Raw genomic sequence first — 22,295 nt, 5'->3', positions numbered from 1 at the left:
CCAATAAAGGCCTGGGTATTTGAGCAGTTAATTTCACAGGCATCTGGAGATTCAAATAAATAGTCCACATAAAACAACTCCGTTCAATCAAAAGACCCAGTGGCATAATGAAAGCACACAGTGAGTGATTCCTTCACAAAGATACTTTTTTCCATTGGCTGTAAAAACACTGAAACAATACCTTCTACAACAAAACGAGCCAATATTTTCTTTTCTAGTCTTTCCCCTCTCTCCCGTTCTACATTCTTTTTTCTTTGAGACAGGGTCCGAGTAAGTAGCCCGGGTTGGCATGGAGCTTGATTTGGGGCCCAGGCTGGCCATGAACTTCCCTTAGGCTCCCACGGGGTGGGATTACGGTCATGCGCCTCCACACCCAGCTCCCTTCTGAAGCTCTTGAATAAAGATACAGTGTACATTCTCAGTGTAACTTCAGTAAAAACTGACAAGTAAGGTTGACTACAGACCTGCACATGAGGAAGCCAGAAAGCAGGCAGGAAAGAAAGAAAGCAGAGGGGTAGGAAGGCAGGAAGGTGGGGACCTTCCTCACAGGAATCGGAGCCAAGGGCAGGCTAATCCTTTTATGCGAATGCTTGCAGAAGCCACGAGAAGACGGAAAAGAGTTTACTAATGGAATGAAGTAATTTTGTTATTACGTTTGTTATTTCTAACCAGGGTTGGATGTTCACTGGTATATTCTTCAATTATTTTAGCAGCAGAACACTACGGCTGTACTCGATTGTGTCTTGTGATAATCCACACACTAAGTGCAGGATTTGCAGTTCAGAGACACTGATGAAACAAAAGGGAGAAATTCACTTAAAATGCAGACATAAAGCCATTGTAACACTCGATGGCCTCATTTCTATAACAGAGAAAGCTAAAAAGAACAGAAGTTTTGCACTTTAAGTTAATATTTATTTTGAAGATATACAAGGAGTTTCAAAAGCTGAAGTTTCCAAATTCTACGTAAACCCAAGTGGAGTTATAAGCCATGACACTGTCAAGCATGGAATATGAAGAAGATTTCCATGGCTTGATTCAACACGGTCATGGCAGATTGCATGCCTTAGAAGCTCTGTGGGCAGGGGATAAAACGTGGATGGCAGAATGCTTGCCTGGCGCGCATGAAGCCCTGGGTTCAATCCCCAGCACCCCAGCATGTAAAATGTGGTGGGGTGGTGCAAGCTTCTGATGCCAGCTCTTGGGAGGTAGAAGCAGGGAGATCCGAGTTTAAGGTCATCCTTGGCTACATACAGAGTTCTTTAACTCTGGGCTATATGAGACTCTGTCTTAAAACAACAACAACAACAAAAGAAACCAATGGTAATACTATTGACCATAGACTCTTAAAGCTTTCCCCTCAAAGCATTCCTTCCCATCACAATTGTTTTCATGGTAGAAGAAGGGGCAGAAATCTGAAAAGCAAACCTTATTTTTTCACATTTTCAAAAAGCAGACCAGAAATCAGGATCCTATCTATCCATATGCAGTGAAAGTTAGCATTTTCAGAGGCTCACTGGCCATCAGACTGGGTCCCGTTTGTCCCTGTTCCTTTGACTTATCCTGAAAACTGCCGACTCAAAACCCAATATGGAAATGGGTTTGAATTCTTTGGAAGTCATCCTTAGACTAGATACCATGTGAGTGCAGAGCAAAGGTCAAAAACAAATCTCCAAAGTCCAGAGGCCAATCTTCTGGAAAAAGACTTTTCTTCCCTTTCTGAAGCTAGCCTGATCCACAGAGCTGATTAGAGCAAGTTCAAAAGCAAGGCCCAAAGAAGAGGAAGGAAAGAGAAAAAAAGAAAATAGAAAAAAGAAGAAGAAAGAAAAAAGACTCTTAGGAGGCAAATGTCAGTGAGACCCAAGGTTGTCAAGAGAACTGGCTTTTGGAGACCCATTAAGTCAAACAGGGGCTTTGAAAAACTCAGACATTTTACACATCAAAGATGTCTGTGACATTTGAAAGGGTTTCGGTGGGAGCAAGTGGCATTTTCACTTTTGAAACAGGAGAGAACTCTGGGCAGAAGGGAAATGTCTCCTTGCCTTTGATGTACTCCAAGTGGCTGGAGGGATGAGGGAGCCTTGAAGGGACATGACAGCCACCTACGGCTTGAAACCCCAGAAACCTGAGTTGCAAGCATTTAGCTAGAGGGTCTCAATGCCTGCCTCAGTTTCCCCTTGCATCTGCAAATGCTCCCAGTTCCCATAGAGCCATTTCTAGGACCACTCTCTGTCACGTTCATCTCTCTGCCCTCTTCACTCTGCTTCGCTCAGCTGTATTTTCTCCCCAGCTCTCATCATTACCCATCATGCTGCATTTTGCTTGTATGTCTGTCTTACTGTGTGAGAACCGTAACTCTATTGGGGGTACCTAACTATTTTTTAAATTTTATTCATTTGAGTGAGAGAGAAAGAGGGAGAGAGAGAATGGGCATGCCAGGGTCTTCAGCCACTGCAAACAAACTCCAGACACATGCACCACCTTGTGCATCTGGCTAAAGTGGGTCCTGGGGAATCAAACAGAGGTCCTTTGGCTTTGCAGGCAAGTGCTTTAACCACTATGCCATCTCTCCAACCCGGTACCTAACTTTTGACCTTGTGACATGACAATGCCATTTACAAAGTTCATTCATAACCATGCAATCAAGTTACAAATAACAATTGCAAGCCGGGCGTTGTGGCACACGCCTTTAATCCCAGCATTCGGGAGGCAGAGGTAGGAGGATTGCCATGAGTTCGAAGCTACCCTGAGACAACATGGTGAGTTCCAGGTCAGCCTGGGCTAGAGTGTGACCCTACCTCAAAAAAATCAAAAACAAACAACAACAGCAAATATGTCCTAAATAATAATTCCAAAAATTTCTCAATGTCTTAAGTTTACAGTTTTGTGTTGGTCTACATTCATAGCCATCTTGGGTCTAGGGTTGCACATTTCACCTATTACAGAAGATTTTTTCCTGGACTTTGTTGGTGTATTTTCTGCCTTCCTCTCTGCTTTAGCCCCAGAGCCTTGCGCCGGCCTCTCTGTAAGCATATTGTGAGCAAGTGTACTGAGACGCCGTGTGTGGCTGCAGCCTGCTTCCCCGGGAATTCATGCTCCTCTACAGCAGCATGTCTGTGCGGAACACGGCAGTGAGGCTGGGGAGGTCTTGGCAGCTAAGTTTTCTTCTACCTTTCCTTTGGAAGAGCTTAAGAATCCTGCAACCAGAGGCGGGGGTCAAGTGAGTAGAAACGGGTGGAAACCATCACAAAGGGATTCTCTGTCCAACAAGATTGCCTTGCTAGGGCATTCTAAGCTCACAGATGCGATCTTGTGTAGACGAAAGACGTCCCCTCTTCCCCATGACACTGCCTGTACATATTCTCATTTGACAAAGCAGGACTGTCCATTTCTTCATGTAGGGTCTTAGTACAAATCACTAAGTCTGCTGTTTTGGACTGTAGTGACTAGCTGCAGGTTTCTTGGAACCTTCATCTAAGCTTTGGCAACAGCAGCAACATCAAAAGAAACAAACAAAACAAAACAAAAAACCAGCAGTCTTTAGAGTTGATCCCAAGATCAAGCTTCATTTATCGACAATCATTTACAATAACCAGGTTTATCAATGTAGGCCATGCATATCATACTTTGTCTCGGGACACTTTTTCCCCATTGACTCTTGACCTAATTCCCTCAACTTACCTTTCTCCTTCTTTGTTTCTCGGGACAAAAGGATACAGTGAAGGGGGGATGGGGACTCTGTCATTAAGCCTGGCTCCATAGACAGTACCTGACCTTGCTGGACACCAATGGCCTGAGCTCTGAAGCTCTGCATACACAGATGATCTAGAAGGTCCTGGGAGGCCTTGCTTCCCTAGCAAGGGCCTCCGCCCACCGCCACCGGCCCCAGCGACATACCTGATTCCACGTACTCTTTGACCAGCACGGCGCAGTAGGGGTTCACCGGCTCGCTCTGACAAGACTGGCACGTCCCACAGTCGAAGTTGGACAAGCCAATTCGAAGAAACGGCGACATGGTCACTGCCTGGAGAATGACACAGACAAACGCTGTTGAGGTTTCCGAGATGGATTATTTTTGGTGTCCCATCTCCTGGGTCGGTGTTTTATCTCAGACAGCCAGAGGCTCAAGTGAGCCCACGGCCCTTCGGAACAAATGCTTTCATTTCCCCTTCTGCCAAGCACGCTGCTGGATTCACCCCAAACCAGCACGGCGGCCTGCCAGAGGAAGGGTGCTGAGGACAGGTCCGCCTTCTGCCCGGCTACCGGGCACTGTCCAAGGCGCTCATGCCCGCCAGTCTAAGGGAGCGATGCCTAATAGCTGCATAGTGAGGCAAACATTCTCCAACATTTCCCTTCTTCTGTTATTCAAGCCGGTGCCCAAGACACACAGTAATCAGAAACGAGTCTACAAAGAGTAAGTCTATTTCAGTCGCCCTGGTTAAATACGACACCACGGAATTCTTACGTGGTCTATTTATGGGTGAGATGAAATTGGCTCCTTGTGTCTAGCAGCTGATCCTTATTTATTTATTCAGGATATTTTAAAAATGACTTGTTCTTGTCATAACCATACTTATGCACACTCATATCCACATAGACACAAATTAAGCTCTTGAATGTTATAAACCGCTTAAGAAGCTCTTAGCCACCGGCCAGTACGATCATGTATTGGCCTGGGGAGATTGGTCAGTTGGTGACGTGCTTACCATGCAAACATAAGGACCAAAGATCAAGTTCCTAGCACCCACATAAAGGCTGTGTGCAGGGGCATGCACCTGTAATCCCAGCATCGGAGAGGTGGAGACAGGAGATTCCCTAGGGCTTGCTGGCTAACGAGTCTGGCTGAATCAGTGAGCTCCAGGTTCCTTGAGGGATGTTATCTCAAAAAATAAGATGACCGGGCATGGTGGCGCACACCTTTAATCCCAGCACTCGGGAGGCAGAGGAAGAAGGATTGCCATGAGTTCAAGGCTACCCTGAGACTACATAGTGAAATTCAGATCAGCCTGGGCCAGAGTGAGACCCTACTTTGAAAAACCAAAATAAGTATATAATTTAAAAAATAAGATGGAGGGCTGGAGAGATGGCTCAGTGGTTAAAGGCTCTTGCTTGCAAAGTCTGACAGTCCACGTTTCATTCTGTTGTACCTCCATAAAGTCAGACGCACAAAGTGTTGCATGGTTCTGGAGTTTGTTTACAGCAGCAGAAGGCTCTGGCAGGCTCATTCTCTCTCTCTTTTTTTCTCGTTCTGTCAGATCAATCAATCAATCAATCAATATCAACAAACTAAGATGATGATTGAGCAGCGCCCTGATGTCAACCTTTGGCCCCCACACACATATGCACACGTGATCAGGCACACACATGTGAACATGAACACATAGTACATGCATACACACACACGCAGACACAAAGATTGTGCTTTATTGTCTAAGTACTTCATAAATGCCAGCACCCTAATTAATAATTATATTTTCCTAGAGTTTTGGGTGAAAATTATCACCATGTTGGCTCCAGATTCCAAGTTGTTTTTTAATTATTTTTTCCTTTTTATTGAGGTAAGCCAAAAAGACTGGCCTTTTTTTTATGCACGGGGGAGAAAGAAAGAGAGAGAGAGAGAGAGAGAGAGAGAGAGAGAGAGAGAGAGAGAGGAGAGAGAGGGGGAGGGAGAGGATTGGCATGCCAGGACCTCCAGTCACTGCAACCAAACTCCAGACTTGTGTACCACCTTGTACACTTGCATCACCTTGTGCATCTGGCTTAAGTGGGACCTGGAGAGTAGAACCAGGGTCCTTAGGCTTCACAGGCAAGCACCTTAACCACTAAGCCATCTCTCCAGCCCCTAAGTTTGATTCTTCCTCTGTTGCTCCATCTTTCTTGCTCTGGCCACTCACCTCAACCTCACCTCAAATATGTTTCCTTTTTTGAAATCTAATTCTCCACAAGGTCCCATTGATCTATTATTGAGTATTTAGTGACAAAGTTGTTTCTTTGCTTCCTCTTTTCTTGAACCACTCTATCCTCCAGTATTTTTCAGAACTTTTGTAAGTTAATCAAAGCTAGACAGGACACTGGTGGTCTCTCTGCCTTGGTATGGAGGAAGCTTTCTGTTTGGAATGACAGGAATCCAGAAGTGAGAATCAATAACATAGATAGAGTATTGTGCTTCTAATAGGTAATATATAAAACCCACAGAGGTCTCCAATATGATGGAATGTTTTTGGATAATTTTCAAGTTTATGCAAAGACAAATTAAAGGACTTTTGGCAGGTGGTGGTAATTTTAAAGAAATTGCTGGTATTCTGATTTCTGCAGAGTTTGGAAGGTTAATGTAAATGGTGTGGTATATAAGACATGGGTTGGAGGGTGTTCTTAGACTTGGAGGCATTTGCTCATCCACCATGCCTCTAGATCGTAGCTAGACCGCTTCAGTTGTTTCCGGGGACTTCTTTACTCTCTGAGTTCAGAATCTTGGGCAGGAGCTGAGCTACTAGCTGAAAGCACTCCAAGTGGATTTCTTTGCAAGACTAGAAGTCCATTTTGCCACAGAGACATGTAGTTTTTCTTTTGAGAGTCTCTTCTTCCCAGACCTTTCAGATTTAGTTATTTCTCAGTTTATCAGGGGAAAAAAATCCCTGAGAACTCCCCTAACTCATGACGGCAATTGCCCAATATGTAGACTTTCAAATATCTCATTAGCATAATTAAAGGTAAGTAATTTTTTTTAATTGTTACTGTATTTATTTATTTACTTTTTGAGAGGGAGAAAGAAGAAGAGAGAGAGAGAGAGAGAGAATAGGCATGCTAGGGCCTCCAGCCAATGTAAACAAACTCCAGATGCATGCGCCCCCTTGTGCATCTGGCTTACTTGGGTCCTGGAGAGTGGAACCAGAATCCTCTGGCTTACAGCATGGAGGGGAACTACAGCAAACCCCACTCTCCTCGCTGAGGCCTTGTTTATTTACTTCCTCATCTTGCTTACTTAGCAAGCAATGCACATTAATGTGCGTTCTATCAGATTCGCTTGCACTATTCTCTCAACCAAAAGTGCTGTGATGATTTATCTAGTGTATGTGACCATTAGACAGCCTCACCAGACTCTCTTCTAATAAAGGTTTGGCCACAGTGACGTGATCTGACATATGTTTTGACACTGAGAAGGCAGAACTGGCTAATGTGTGGAAATGTAGGTGAAGAGCCAAGATGTGTGGTCAGTACAGGAGAATGAAACGCACATAGGTTTCGGTGAGCTCCTTTCTGGAGCTGATCATAGGAACAGGAGGAATTTCCTTCGGTGTTAAAATAGAAAAGTAAACATACAACAAATATTATGAAATAGGATGCCTCAGGGCTCAGTTTGTAAAGTTTTCCTCTGAGCATTATAAATGTCAAAAATCATTCTCTCCTTTACTCTTCGAGCAAGATCGTCTCCCATGTCACAGGTGTATACGTAAGACAACTGAATGGCCAAGCTATTTCTAACAAGGCGGAAATCAGGTCCCTCCATAAACCTCTTAATTGAGAAATAAAACCACGTGTTCTACTCTCTCCTGTCACCTGTCTACATTTACACGTAGATATTCACTAGGATCCATCTGGAAGACACTGTCTTCCTTTTCAAATCCGCCCTGCCTGTTACAGTTCAGTTTTCAGCTTTGCCCTTTGCGTGACTTCCGCCTTCCCCTCCTGTTCCACACCCAGTTTGCTGTCTCTGCTCCTGCCACTCCTTCGCTTTTGTCTCAGCTCAGCCCTACTGTGCATTGCCTGTCTTACATACTGCGGCAGCTCTCTCTCTCCCTCTCTCTCTCTCCTTCTCTCTCTCTCCCTCCCCTTCTCTCTCTCTCCCTGTTTGCAGGAGGTTTGGTCACTTCTTATTTTCTGACATTTTCATGCGGCAGCCCAAATCTCAGGATCTTGCAGAACTGCCACTGTTTCTCTGGTTGTTTTCTGACTTTCAGGAAAACTGTCCCTTTTTCTTCGAATGTCCCCCTGGTTTACTCCATCTTCCACTTCCTCGCCTTCCTCATCTTTTCGGGTACCTGTTTCCTCTCTTCTTCCCCCCCCCCCTTCCCATTCACTGCCTAGCTGCCATGTCTAAAGTGTGAGGAGAGAACATCCTGAGGCTCGGGCTCTGTGCTATGTGTTTCCAAGTCTTGGCCATCACATGTGGGCGCTTAGTAGGACCACATGAGCTTGTCTTCTGCTCAGTCCTTGAGATGCTCAGAACTTAGAAGAGGTGTTCAACTCCAATGATAGGAGTTTTGGTTCTCGTGTACAATAAACTCAGCAAGAGCTCCTCTGACCGACTGCAAATGGACTCCCTTCTTCCCAGGGAAAATAAAGAGTTTCTTCTACTAGCACATTCCTTTGGACATTCAGTCATTTTAGCATAGAGAAAATGACAGAGGATCACAGGCCACATTGTCATAGTTCCCTGGAAGCCTCAGTACATACTTTTGTTCATGGCTGACTCCCTTGGCCGAGTAGGGAGCATGGCTCACTCATCTCTGCGTTTGCAGAGCTGACACCTCAGCTCATCTATGGTAGACAGCCAGAGCATTTTCTGCTAAAGGAGTTAATTATCCCAAGTAATATTTGACTTGGTTTCTTGCTCTCATGTCTTTCTCTGACCTGCAGAGACAGACCACATTCAGATGGAGCCATGGGCAGCTGCAGAGGAAGCGGACAACAAAGGAAACTTCGGAGAACTTGTTCTCGGCCCGGGGTTGCTGCTCTCGTGAGTTCAGCTGTTGGAGTTATTGGCCTTTCTATGCCTACTTTCTCCTTTGGAAACAGCTGCTATTACAACTAGTAGTCTCGGAGGGCTATGAGAGTTAAACGGGCAAACATACAAAATGCTTAAAATGGGATTGGCACATAGCACACTCCTAATAAAGGTGAATTATTAGTATTCCAACTCTGATACATTTGCCCATAGCCCTTCTTCTCATTATTGTTTTGTACCAAATAGGGCAGGAAGAGAGGAGAAAAAGTCTCTTAAGGGCACATCTTCACTGAATGATGTGATCTTTGCCTGCACTTGGCTAGCAAGGGCTCATAAATCCCTACGGATATCTGCCATCCGGTACTCGTACCCTCACCCAGTCTCCTCGGTGCCACCATGCATCACGACGGGTATCAAGTATGGCCAGCCACTCTCCCCGGGTTTTGCTATCCCAGCTCAAAATGCCTTCATAAGAGGTGCTAGAAGTTTCCCAAGGATCTTTACTCTTCCAAGATCAATGCTTTCACCTTCACATGTGATTTCATGTGGCCATTGGCACACAGATCTGATGCAGGTCCATGGTCAAGAGTAAGTGGTAGCAGGTGTGCTTTAGGTCACAGGAATTGAACTGCAACGAGAATTCACGTCCTTTGACTCACTCTGTCCTCGCTCACCTACTTACTGAGCCTGAGTCACCCTCCACAAGCTAAACTGGGCATCTGCATTCCTGACGAGAATTCAGGTCCTTTGCCTCACTCTATGCTCGCTCACCTACTTACTTAGTCTGAGTCACTGTCCACAGTCAAATTGGGTATCTGCATTTCTGACTCTGATAGAGACAAATCTCATAGAACTCGAAAGCAGTGGCAATTCTATATAATTGCATTGGCTCTAACAATTCAAGAATTCTTTTTCTTTTTTGGAGCAAATGAACTAATAACACATTTTTTAAATTTTTTTAAAAAGGATAGCATTTTCAGTTAGAGATGTTTCAGGAGCAGGGCAGGGCATCAGGTAAAATAACACACAACATCCTGGTCAGGCAAGGTGGCGCTTGTGTGTTTCTGCCACGTGGGAGGTTGAGACAGGGGTATCATACGTTTGACATCAATATGATCTATAGAAAGACACCCTATCTCAAACACACAAACCCACCCACCAACCAACTATTCAAACGAACAGATAAACAAAACCCGGTACTTATTACTTGTATCAACATGCCTAATGTGTCAATGAGAGAACACAGCGTGATCAAGTAATAAACGTGGGTATGAAGAAATAAAAGCATTTTATTTCCAATTGTAACTTCTCAGCAAGACGTGATTGTTACTGTTCTAATGTAAAATGTGACCCGCAAGCTCATGTTTTGAGCCCTTTGTCCTGAGATGGTGGCACCATTTGGAAGACTGAAACTAGAGCGTGGTGGACATAAGTGGATCGTTGAGGGTGGCCATGGATCTGCCCTCTGCTCTTGCTTCCTGGCCTATTAACTGCAGGACATATTGTTATTTCACAGAGAAAATGAAACACTGTCAATTAAATTGGAATCCCACATTTTCCTTGCACCTGGAAATTTTATTTTATGCTTATTAAAAGAGTTATTTTAGACTTAATTAGGAAAAACAGCGGAATGAGTATATTTTTACTGCGGAAGGTGATGCTGGGCTGAACCTCATGACTAAGCTAATTTGGGGCTGGGAGAACGGGGGAGGGAAAGGTGATTCTCCAGGGGATGAAAAGACCATCCAAAACTAGAGACACAGCACCTTAGAGGTTTAAGGAATTAATCCATGGAAAATGCTTATAGCAGTGTTTGGTGGAAAAGATACTTTTTAATAATCCCATAAAGTCCCTCAAAAGATCATTTGACATTCTTCCTAATGAAAAAAAATATGATCATTTCCTCTGTAGTTCATTTAACATACCCAGAATAAGCCTAAACTACTGGTTAAGTACAGGAAGTGGCACAAACTTTTTTTTTTTTTGAGGCAAGTCCAACAGATTGGGCTTTTTTAATGCAAGACAGCAAGTGTGAGCGCGCACGTGAGAAAAGAGAGAGCTGGTGTGCCGGGGCGAGCGGGTGACACTATGAAAATGCGGCACATAGATGCAGTAGAATTTTACTCAGGAATACAGGAAAATAAAATTTTCATGAAAATGGATGGATCAGAAAGAGTATTAAGCGAGGTATCCCAAATATAGAGAGACCAAAGTGACATGATCTCTCTCATAGGTGGATCTTAGCCTAGGCTATTTATATGTATGTATGTACATGGTAGAAATCTGAGGAAAGCCTAAAATGCTAGAAAGGAGACCAAGAGAAGGTAACAGAGATTCTAAGGAGGAGGAGGGCAAGGGGACACAGGTGACACAAAAGTGTCAAGACGAGGGCAGAATCCAGGGGAGGTAGATGGAAGAGGTGGGTGAGGGGCTTGAAGAATCAATTAGAACAAGTTGTGTTAATAATCATAATAGTAAAGGTTTAAAAGTTGAGTTTGAAAATACTATAATGATACCTAGTGCTTTGCATGCTAATTAAAAAAGCATTTTCTAAACTATCAACCAGATTACAAAATACTGTATTAGATATGTTGATGTGATATGGTTCCTGATGTAGCTAAGCACTGAGACCCAGGGAAGGGGTGTACCAGAGGGGTCAGGGAAGGGGTGTACCAGAGGGGTCAGGGAAGGAGTCTCCACTTCCCTCCCACTCCTATCTGTGAGCAAAGTAAACACGACACTTGATGTCACCTGGACTTGATGTCAGAGACAGGACAAGGAAAGGCGGGGAGCTGTTACTGCGGGCGCACCAGGGGCGCACCAGGAACACAGCACCCTGTGTTCATGGTGCCGCCTTAACACTGCACCTCACTTCCTCCTAAGGGCGTGTGGCACTTTTCAAAGAAAACACAGTGTTCAGTAGAGTCACCGCCACAAGCGGAAACAGCAGTGTTGGGTCCTTAGATGAACGTACAGCTGTGCTCAGAGCACGTGGGGAATCCTGCAGGTGCCAGCTTGGACAGACAGTGGTGGCTTAGGTCACCGCTATCACAGGAAGACGCTGCAGAGACAGAGATGCTCTGGCCCAGAGAAGGTGACCAAACGGAAAAGAGCACGAAGCTGGGACGCATGTGCACAGATGTTGAATTTTGGTGCAGGTGAATTGTCTACATCTTGACACATACAGAAATGCCCTCAACTTAAAAAAAAAAGCAAGCCATAGGTAAAAGCTTTTTTAAACATATATTTTTATTTATTTATTTGAGTGAGAGAGAGAGGCAAAGGAGAGAGAGAGAGTGAGTGAGAATGGGCATGTCAGGGCCTCCAGCCACTGGAAACAAACTCCAGATGTGTGTGTCACCTTGTGCATCTGGCTTACATGGGTCCTAGGGAATTGAGCCTGGGTTGTTTGGCTTCACAGGCAAGCACTTAACTGCTGAGCCATCTCTCCATCCCATACAAAAAAAGCTTTTAGTCAAAGGGGCTGGAGCTTAGAATTTATAGAAACTGAAAAATAGGTCATATTTATATTTATGCTAGTCTATTCACTAAGTATTAACCTGCAAATTTAGAAGGAAACCAAAATTAGTTTATAACCCTCATCACATATTGCTACTTTCTTGTGTTTTTTTTTTTTTTTTTCTTTTTGGTTTTTGAGGTAAGGTTTCACTCTAGCCCAGGCTGACCTGGAATTCACTACATAGTCTCAGGGCGGCCTTGAACTCACAGCAATTCTCTGCCTCCCAAGTGCAGGGATTAAAGGCGTGCACCACAAAGCCCGGCTATATATTGCTACTTTCTATAGGTATTGGATTCCCTAGTTGTTTTATTTTTCAAATATTTTATTTATTTGAGAGAATGTGAAAAAGAGGAGAGAAGGAGAGTGGGCACGCCAGGGCCTCCAGCCACCACAAACAAACTCCAGACGCGTGTACCACCTTGTGTACCTGGCTTATATGGGTCATGGGGAATTGAACCTGGGTCCTTGGGCTTTGCAGGCAGATGCCTTAACTGCTAAACCATCTCTCCAGCCCTGTAGTTGGTTTCAGTTTTTTTTTCTTATAGCATTTCAGATTGGCTGTGGGTTAAGTAATCCATTTGAAGTCCTAATCTCTTAGTCTAAGAAGTTGGGAGTCTGACTGCGTTGAAGTGGTTTCACTGTAAACCTGGCCACAGCTGCAGTGGGCACCACCTCCCTGCAAGATGGAGCCACAAGCTCAGCGGTACTTAAAATGAGACCCAGGAGATACTCTAGCGCCAGCATCACGTGACAATCCTGTCGAAATGCAAACACTGCAAATGTCCCGTCCCTGCTGAGTGGAAACTGTAGGGTAGTGACCAGCAATCTGCACGTCAGCAAGGCCTCGGGGGCTTGCTGCATGTCCTAGTTTGAGAAGCTGCATATGACTAAACTCTGTAAGCCAAGGCCTGCATGTTTCTAATCTTTGCCTGAGCATCTAGCACGATGCTGGCTCTTCGGTGCCTCGAAGTCTGCGCTTCTCACCCAGACCAACATGATTTCAAGCGGACACCTGGAGGTCCTTTGGTTGTCCTAAGTAGGGAGGACAAGGTGCTCCTGCGGAGAGGTTAAGGCTGAAGAGACTACCAAGCCATTTACAGCGCCTAAGGTGGCCCCCACAGGAGACTGGCAGGAGCACTGAGAAGCCTTGTTCTAAACCACTGCATTAAAGGTGGCTAAGCATATCTCCCAAGTTCATTCTTCCCTATCTCCTATCACTCCTTCAAGCTTAGTGACTTTTAGGCCCACTTTGAGAAGGGAACACAGTGGGATGGAAGAATGCATCTTTCTCTTCTCTCACAGGGAGGAGCATGGGGGTTGAAAGAGAATAGGCTTGCAATAGGTATCTCTTGAATAAGAATGGATGACTCAAGTGTAATAAGGCTGTTGTATTGGTTTCCTTTGGGCTGCTGTGATCACAATACCTGACAGAAACAAGGAATAGATTCACTTTTATTTCGTGTTGCGGCCCATCTGGTGGGGAAGCAGCAGGGCAGCTCCGTCCGCAGCAGGGGACAGTACGGTAGGGACTGCTCACATCATGCTGGACATGAGGCCCAGACAGCGACAGGAACCGAGGAAGCTATAGAACATTTCCAGGCCTGCCCTCAGCGACCCACTTCCATCAGTGAAGCGCTATCTCCTAAAGGTTCCATAGCCTCTCAAAATAGCACCACCAGGCATTCAAAACACAAAACCGGGGAGGGCACTCTACATTCAAACCATCCTGGCAGTGGATAAATCACATAGGGTCTCCTTTTCTCCCTCTCTTCCCCAACCCTCTTTTTAAAAGCTGAGAGCCGATCCCAGTGATCAAGTGGTCTGAATGCTCATATAACAGACAAAGGAATTGAGGCTCAGAGAAATTATCCCAAACCACCCACACAAACCTTTCTCGGTTGTGACGTGGTAACATCAAGTTGCATGTGTCCAGCATCTTCCCATTGTGACCAAATCTCACTTCCCAGATATCACTCAGTAGGAATCTCATTTGACAGGATGACCGCATTTGCTCCTGTATTGAGCTATTTACACCTAAAGACTTTCTCAACCTGACACCAGCTCCTCAGCCCGCCCACGCTGAATGTCTGCCTTTCACCAGGTTTGCTAATTTTCAACAGTACAATGATCTCAAATGCAGTAGCCAGGCACTTATCCGGTGAGTGATCCAAGCTAACTTCTCACTATTCACATTCCACAGGGGTCTTTCTATACTCATTATACACATAGAATGTGAAAAGAATGAAAAAAAAAAAAAAAAACCAAACTTCTTTGAAGAAAAATGAGCTTTAAAAAGTACATGGTTATGGAATATACTGTATGCATGTCAGGCTTTACTTGGTGAATTTGTAGTGAGCTATTAAGACCATTATATGATCAGAGACATTATTTGAAATGTGTTTCTGACTATTCTTAGGAAATAATCTCTTAAAAGAACACCACAGCAGTTTATAATTGCAATAACATTGGTTTCCTGAGTAAAAGTTAGGTGCAGCAAATAATCTTCTTCCTTTTAACAAGAAATCTAAGAAACTAGTGGCAAGTAACTACTAACGTGCATGCAATGGTTTGAGTCTGAAACGTCCCCCACAGGTTCATGTTTTGAATGCTGACTCCCTTTCTGGCTGGTGGCATTGTTGCGGGAAGGGAGAGAAGCTCTGCACGGTGAGGACTGGCCGGAGCAGGGGGGCCCCCGCGGGGCAGGCCCTTGTGGGAATCCTGTGCCTGCTACTTTCCAGCCCTTTTCTCTGTTATGATATGAACTGGCCTGCTTTGTCCCTCCCACCCAGTGATGAACTGAAATCTCTGAAACTTTGGGTTAATAATAACTGTTATACCCTTCAACATATAGCTTATTGGTTATATATAGTATATACCTTTACCATCTTTATAAAATATGAACTATGTAGCAGATCTGGCCAGAAGGAACCTGTACAATCTATTTAGGAGAAAATCTGTATCAAGTTATTTTCAAATAATAAGGCAATTTCTGAAGACACACATGCACGAACGCCTATTGTAGAATTACCTAATGAGACCGGAAATAATCTGATTATCAAAAAATAAGGCATTGTTTAAACGTGTTACAGCCTATGACTACAATGAAATGTTTTACAATGCACATGTAATGACATTAAAAATCAAGATGCATATATACTGTAGTTAAGTTAGAGACATACTAATTAGTCTTTATAATAGGAACTAATTTAAAAAGATGAAATATTTTAAAATATTTTATTTAATTACTTGCAAGGAGAGAGAGAGAAAATGGGTGTGCCAGGTCCTCTAGCCACTGTAAACGAACTCGAGATAAATGCACCACCTTCTGCATCTGGCTTTATGTGGGTACTGGGGAACCAAACCTGGGTTGGTAGGCTTCACAGGCAAGTGCTGTAACCACTGAACCTTCTCTCTAGCCCCCCCCCCCAAAGATAGAAATTTGCATGCATGATTTTTTTTTTTTTTTTTGAAGTAGGGTTTCACACTAGTCCAGGCTGATCTGGAATTCACTCTCGTCTCTTCTCAGGGTGGCCTTGAACTCACAGCAGTCCTCCTACCTCTGCCTCCCGAGGGCTGGGATAAAAGGCGTGTGCCACCACGCCCGGCTACCTGCATAAATTTTAATGGGAGAAAGTTTGAACAAAATGTTATCTTAGATGAGTTGGATTTTAGATGGTTTGAAATGATTATTTTTGGAGCTTACAATTTTAATTCTTTTTTTTTTTAAATTTTATTTATTTATTTATTTGAGAGTGACAGACACAGAGAGAAAGACAGAGGGAGAGAGAGAGAATGGGCGTGCCAGGGCTTCCAGGCTCTGCAAACGAACTCCAGATGCGTGCGCCCCCTTGTGCATCTGGCTAACATGGGACCTGGGGAACCAAGCCTCGAACCGGGGTCCTTAGGCTTCACAGGCAAGCGCTTAACCGCTAAGCCATCTCTCCAGCCCACAATTTTAATTCTTAAAAGTGATTATATCAGATATATATGTATATATGCACATATATATATAATTAAAATATACATGCATATATGTGTCGGGAATGAAAGTACAAAGGGAAAGAAGAGGTCTTAAGGAAGAAGGAGGGGAGAAAAGAAAGGGGAATGATACAGGTGCAATACAACAGTAGAAGGGGTAAAGCACTGGGTGGAAGAAAGGGGCCATCAGAAGAGGGACCAAAGGGGATGGAGGAAGGCAGTAGGTAAACAGGATAAAGAGGATCAAAGTGTAATGACACATACATTTGAAAATGCCATCTCTCTGTATGCTAACTTAAAAATAAATAGCCGGGCGTGGTGGCACACCCCTTTAATCCCAGCACTCAGGAAGCAGAGGTAGGAGGATCACACAAGTTCGAGGCCACCCTGAGACTACAGAGTGAATTCCAGGTCAGCCTGAGCTAGAGTGAGACCCTACCTCAAAAAACCAAAAAATAAAAAATAACACAAAAATATAGTTAAGATGATTTTAACAAAAAGGGAAATGAATTTAATGCACTCATTTTTGGCAGTCCTAACAATTTGGTGAAGTGGAGTGGACTGTTCCCATTTCGGAGACAGAGAAAGAACAAATTCAGAAGCGAAGACTTCGGGAGTTGCAGCATGTACTTCATGCTGTCGGTGACGTGGCTCACGTTGCCTGATTGCAGTTCTAGTCCGTTTGCACTGTGACACCTGTTTATCTAATTCCATCTTTCAGCTCGGAACTCCGTTGAATGAAGGCCATTCGGAACCCCAGTGGCCACGGTTCCACTCGATACCAATGGATCATGGGTTTTGTGTGTGGAAAGTACTGGAGGCATCACTTGGATATCAAAGCTATAGATAGGTCAGGACTCTTAAGATTCCTCCAGCCCTCACAATGGGAAGCTCCGGGTTCTGATCCCTCTGACTCCACTGGCTCCTCTCCTGCTTCACCTGTGCTTAGGAGGAAGGGAAGAGGGATGAGAGCAGGTTCACATTCCAAGATGAGGACCACTGTCACCAGAGATGTTGGGGGTCTTCTGAGAAGTGGGCTCGCTTCCGACAGAGGCAGAACAAGACCAGGGGGTGCCAGCCTAGATCAAGTACAGCCTACAAGGTAGTCTCAGTCAGTTTCTATTGGCTGGAATGTGGAAGTGGTGGTATTCGAGTCACTCTGACAATGGCCTTGGCAAAACCCTTGATAACCGAGCCAGGACCCTTCTGTGGGAGCCAAGTCAGCCATCTGTTACTATTACTTTGAAGTCCTGTGACAGCTGCAAGACTTATAAATGAATGCTGCACCTTGAAGACTGTGGTACCGATGAACAGTGGCTGACTAGAAGAGTTTTATGAAAGGCAATTGTCCTAATATCACAATACAGAACTGTAACCATGTTCCGGAAGCCCTCCAGGTCCCTGTCCTCCTTCTCCATCCGGTCTTGCCCTTCCTCCCCTCTGTTCCTCTAGCTATGAAGGTCATCATCAGTAGCTTGTGAAACCAGGAACTGAAACTGTTTGATTGCTGGTCACAAGAATGGGATCTGATGTTCAGCTCTGCGCCCAGGTGAGATGTGACATGATAAACTGTCCAAAAGGTAATAAGATTACTATCTAGCCAGTGGCTTTCTGATCAAGAATAAAGACATACCAATGTCCACTCCCTTAAGAGTTAATCCAAATGGGCCTGTCAGTCACCAGGGCAGGAAAACAATCTGTTCTAGAGACTTTTTAAAGAAATAGCATAAAGCTATCTAAAAATGTAGGTTGATGTAATGGTTCCCCAGCCCTTGCCTGCTCTCACCCTTGTGAGTTCCCTGCTGGAGTTCCTGGTTCCTGGTGAAATATACACACACACACACACACACAAGCCCACACACCCACAGTGTGTCTCATCTAAATTCTTTCAAAGGAGAGAACAAAGGTCAGAGAGCCAAGATGAGGCCAGAGCCTGGTCCTGGTGATGCAGCCACTTCTCTGGCAAGGATGGGGAAGGGTGGACAGTGATCACTGCATGGAATATCAGGCTCTGTGTCCTGGTCCTGAAAGGCCCAAGAATTCAGAAGCCCATAAATATTATCACGCTCCAAAGGGAGCTTAAGCGGGCCCCTGCATACCTCAAACTCCAGGCTTTACTCTCTGTTGGAAGCAAGTAAAGAATCCCTCTTCTCATTATATCAGAGCCCGCTCCTAATATAAAACCAGGTAAAAAGGGCATGAGATAGCCCTCAAGGATGGGAAATGAATAATGAAGTGAACCACTTATTTGGTTTCTGTAAATAGCCCACACTGTAAGCCTTAGTAGCTCGCACCATAAGCTGTAGCAGCCTGCCTCAGACCTCCAAGGTCATAGGAGACTGATATCACACTCTGCTACTCCCACCCAAGGACCTGCGCAAATGCTGACCACCAAGGTCATAAGAGACTGATTGGTCCACGAGGTGCTTAAACAAATTAAACTAATTGGCTTAGAAACTATGGAGTGGCACAAACTGACTGGCTCGCACCCCGCGGGCTCCTGATATTAAAACAAATGATTGGTCTAATGCACAGGCTTTGTTAGAAACCCTATAAAAACTGTCCTGTTCCTGCATTCGGGGCTCTGCAGTCCTCTACCTCTGTGAGGTGTACGACTGTGGGCCCCAGCGCGCTTGGAATAAAATCCTCTTGAAGTTTGCATCAAGACCACTTCTCGTGAGTGATTTGGGGTGTCACCATATCCGAGCAGAGCGTGGGGTCCTCGTTTTGGGGGTCTTACAGTCCAGCCCCACAGTCAACAGCACCAAGCCAGCCTGGGCCAGTCTCTGACACAAGTATGTTACTGGAGTCTCTGTATTTAACATTCAAGTGTGCTTCCCTGGAGAGAAAAGGTGCATTCTACCCCATGGGTGTGTCCTTGGGTTGTAAGAAAGAGAAAGGCAGACCCCTGAAGATGCTGTTTTTCCTCCATCAAACAGGAAAACCTACTACATCTTAGAACTAACCATCCACATGAATAGAGAGCGCTTTGGTTTAACTGGCACGCAAACTCCCTCACCACATGTAGTGGAGAGATCTCCGGGCCGGACATTATCCTTAGCCAGCACAGAACAGAGACTGTTGTGGTGATAACAGAATGCCTTGACCTCATTGTTGCGACAATGGAAGAAGCAAAGGCAGTAAGGGCCTACCTCTACCATAATGCTAAGGAGACAGTTCCCATGGTCCAGGAGGAGGGAGTGTCCTAGAACTGCCAGACATCAGTCCTTCCTGCCCCTCAGCTACAGTGGACTTGGGGTACTGGACTATATAAGAAGTGGAAGGGTTCCTGAAAGCGGGGCTCAGTGATACACCTTTCACGAGTGATCTCTCCCACAGGGCGGGGGTGCTTTTCAGAGACACAGCAGCCTTTAAGTCACCCATGCTCCTGTAAGTAACCCCAATAAACTCACTGGTTCACCAAGCTGGACTTGGGTGAAATCATTTCTTGGGTTTGTAAGTATCCTATCAGGGTATGAAGAGATGTTTGTGAATATCTTCCCTAGAAAAGTCACTCACTACCATGCACCAGGGACAGGGACATGAGCCGGGGAGCTGAAGTGCAAGGTGAGGGAGCAGTGGATAGGGACCATGGCATTGGTGCTTAGCGTGGGGACACTGAAAGCCTGGACAGAAGTTGCAAATCCCTCCCTCCCTCCCTCTCTCTCTTTCAAATCAGAATGTCAACTGAAGGACCCAGAAACTGAATGACACCAGGACAGGCTTCAGTAGAGTGAAGGATACTTGCCCGATGCTTGAGACTTGCCCTTCCTACCTCTCTGCCCCTGCCAATTAAGACATTTATCCCTCCTACCTCCCTGTCTTGGCCAATCAAAATACATACAAATATTATTGCTGCTTGTTTAGCCAATTGCCACAGAGGTTGCTTAGTTACCTAGCTCCCGCCCGCCAACTTTGCCGCCAAAATCTTAAGCCAACCAGAAGAGTACAAGTGCAGTTACTGTTTAAATCAACCAATCATGTACCATCCCCTTCTTCTATGTTCAAATCCCTATAAAAACCCTTCCCTCCCACTAGGCGGGGCTCTTGCATGGAACCACTGCGTTGGTGAAGTCAAGAAACCGGGCTTAAGCCCAAATTAAAGCTCCTTGTCCTTGGATACGTGTTTGGTTCTCCTTGGTGGTCACTGGGGGTGCCGAGAACTGAGCATGACATCAACATATACTCATAAAGAATTGAAAACAGTAATGGGTTTTATTAATCTGTACCTTGATTTATGTCTCTGGAAGTAAATGAGAATGGGGTCTAACCAACTGGCATGTATTGAAAGTGTTTTCACATATATCTCCTCTACTTTCATGCCATCTCGTGACGTATCTAAGGTGATGCTATTTGTGTATGTGATACATGTGTATGTATTCATATGTGTGAGTATGGGCATGTGCGTGCCACAGCACACTTGAAATGTTCAGAAGTCTACTTTAGGTATTGGTCTATGGGGGTTTGAATCAGATTTCCCCCCATAAAAATCATGTGTTTTGAGTACTTGATCCTCAGCGGGTGGCCATTTGGATGGCAGTCTTGCTGGAGGAGGGGGTACTCTTGGGGCAGGCTTTGGAGTGTTAAAACCAGCTCCCTCTCGCCAGAGGTCAGGTCACCCTCTTGCTATTTTCCACCTGCTGTGGCAGAGGTGATGTCCAGTTTTGGCTCATGCCCTGCTTTCCCCTGCCATCATGAAGCTTCCCCTTGAAACTGTAAGCCAAAACAAAACATCTCCCCCACTTCCCTGGCGCTTTTAATCTGGGTATTTTGTCCCAGCATTGGGAAGGCAACAACTACAGGGTTTCTTTGCTGTTGGTCACTGGATAAGCCAGGACAGCTGGCCTGTGAGCTTCCAGAAGAGTCTCCCGTACCTGTTACCCTTTCTGCAGGCTTGGGATGACAGGCATCATGCAATGGTGTCTGCTTATACATGGGTTCCGGGGTCTAAACGGAAGTACTAAGACTTGAGAGGCTAGTGCTTTATCCACTGAGCCGTCTCCCCAGCCCCTGGAGATGTTCTTTCCCATGATTCAAGTGGAAACCGGCTCCAACAGGGGAAGCTGTTTACTCCATTCTGCATAGCCGGTCACAGCCGAGTGGGAACCAGGGCCCAAGTGCTACAGATGCTCTCTGAGGACATTCTGCAGCAAATGTTCCTCCCTCCCTCAAGGCCTATTTGGGAAGTTCACAGCTTTTTGATCTCCTGTAAGCTGAGTGCTGTTCTATAAGATAATTATTTTTAATTACATCCTACTAAGGGAGTTATGTTAAGACCTTTGTCAAGATCGCTGGGTTCCCACTGTGCTCACTGTAGCTGCTCCTTGAAGAAATGCGGTGATTAAAAGGCCATTTCAATCTTTTGTGGTGATTATTTATCTCACCTTTCTCTAGGGTTCTCTCACCTTAGTTTCTCCCGGTGATGAAAGCTCACACCATCCTTCTATATTTGATGGGATGTCCATGAAGAGCAGAACACACTACTCTCTCGGTTTTTGCTTCGCTTCCCCATACTCCCCCCTCCCTGGAGACAGCTTAGGGATTCCTTCCTGGGGATGTGAGCCATCAAAGACAAGTGACATAAACTGAACATCTGGCCTTGGGCAAAACAGAGGAAAAATGAGGAAGAAGGAGAGATACTTCTCCAAAGGAGAAATTTGCTCACTGCCCTGGGGAAAATGCAGAGAAGACCCTAGCCCCTGCCATATCCCCACGGCTTTGTCTTTAGTTCCTGGATAACTCCTCTCTTCTTTCCTGACATCCTTTGCTGCCCAGGGTTAGAGGACCAAATGGTAGTCCCTATGGCTGAGCCTGGAGCAAGTAGAGTTTGAAGGAACCAGCATGCAAAACTGGCTTAGGCCAGCTACCCCAGCCTGGTGTTTCCCTTGCTGGGCCTCTGGTGAGCTCAGGGAGCCAGGCTGCTTTCAGAAGTGAGCTCCCAGAACACAGATGGAAACTGCTCCACTGGGAAGTATAAAGCCTAAATCTGCCCTTCACATGTGGTAGGCCCACCTAGATTTGGAGGGCATTGACTCTTTATAACCAAGACAAGGGCTAAGAAGATGTCTCCAT

General features: G+C 45.2%; 1 protein-coding gene across 1 annotated transcript in view; it reads right to left on the bottom strand.

The window, feature by feature from the left end:
- Window positions 1–22,295, bottom strand: part of Prkcq (protein kinase C theta) — a 153,108-nt gene that overhangs the window by 78,087 nt on the left and 52,726 nt on the right. The window contains exon 2 of the mRNA XM_004662392.2: window positions 3,898–4,024. Within this exon, the coding sequence (XP_004662449.2) occupies window positions 3,898–4,015 (118 nt within the window). The 5' untranslated portion in view covers window positions 4,016–4,024. The remainder of the gene's footprint in view (window positions 1–3,897; window positions 4,025–22,295) is intronic.

This window comes from Jaculus jaculus, chromosome 15, assembly GCF_020740685.1.
Source record: "Jaculus jaculus isolate mJacJac1 chromosome 15, mJacJac1.mat.Y.cur, whole genome shotgun sequence".
NCBI classification, from domain to species: Eukaryota; Metazoa; Chordata; class Mammalia; order Rodentia; family Dipodidae; genus Jaculus; species Jaculus jaculus.
The sequence above is the reverse complement of the archived record's forward strand: the minus strand, read 5'-3'. Positions and strand labels throughout refer to the sequence as shown.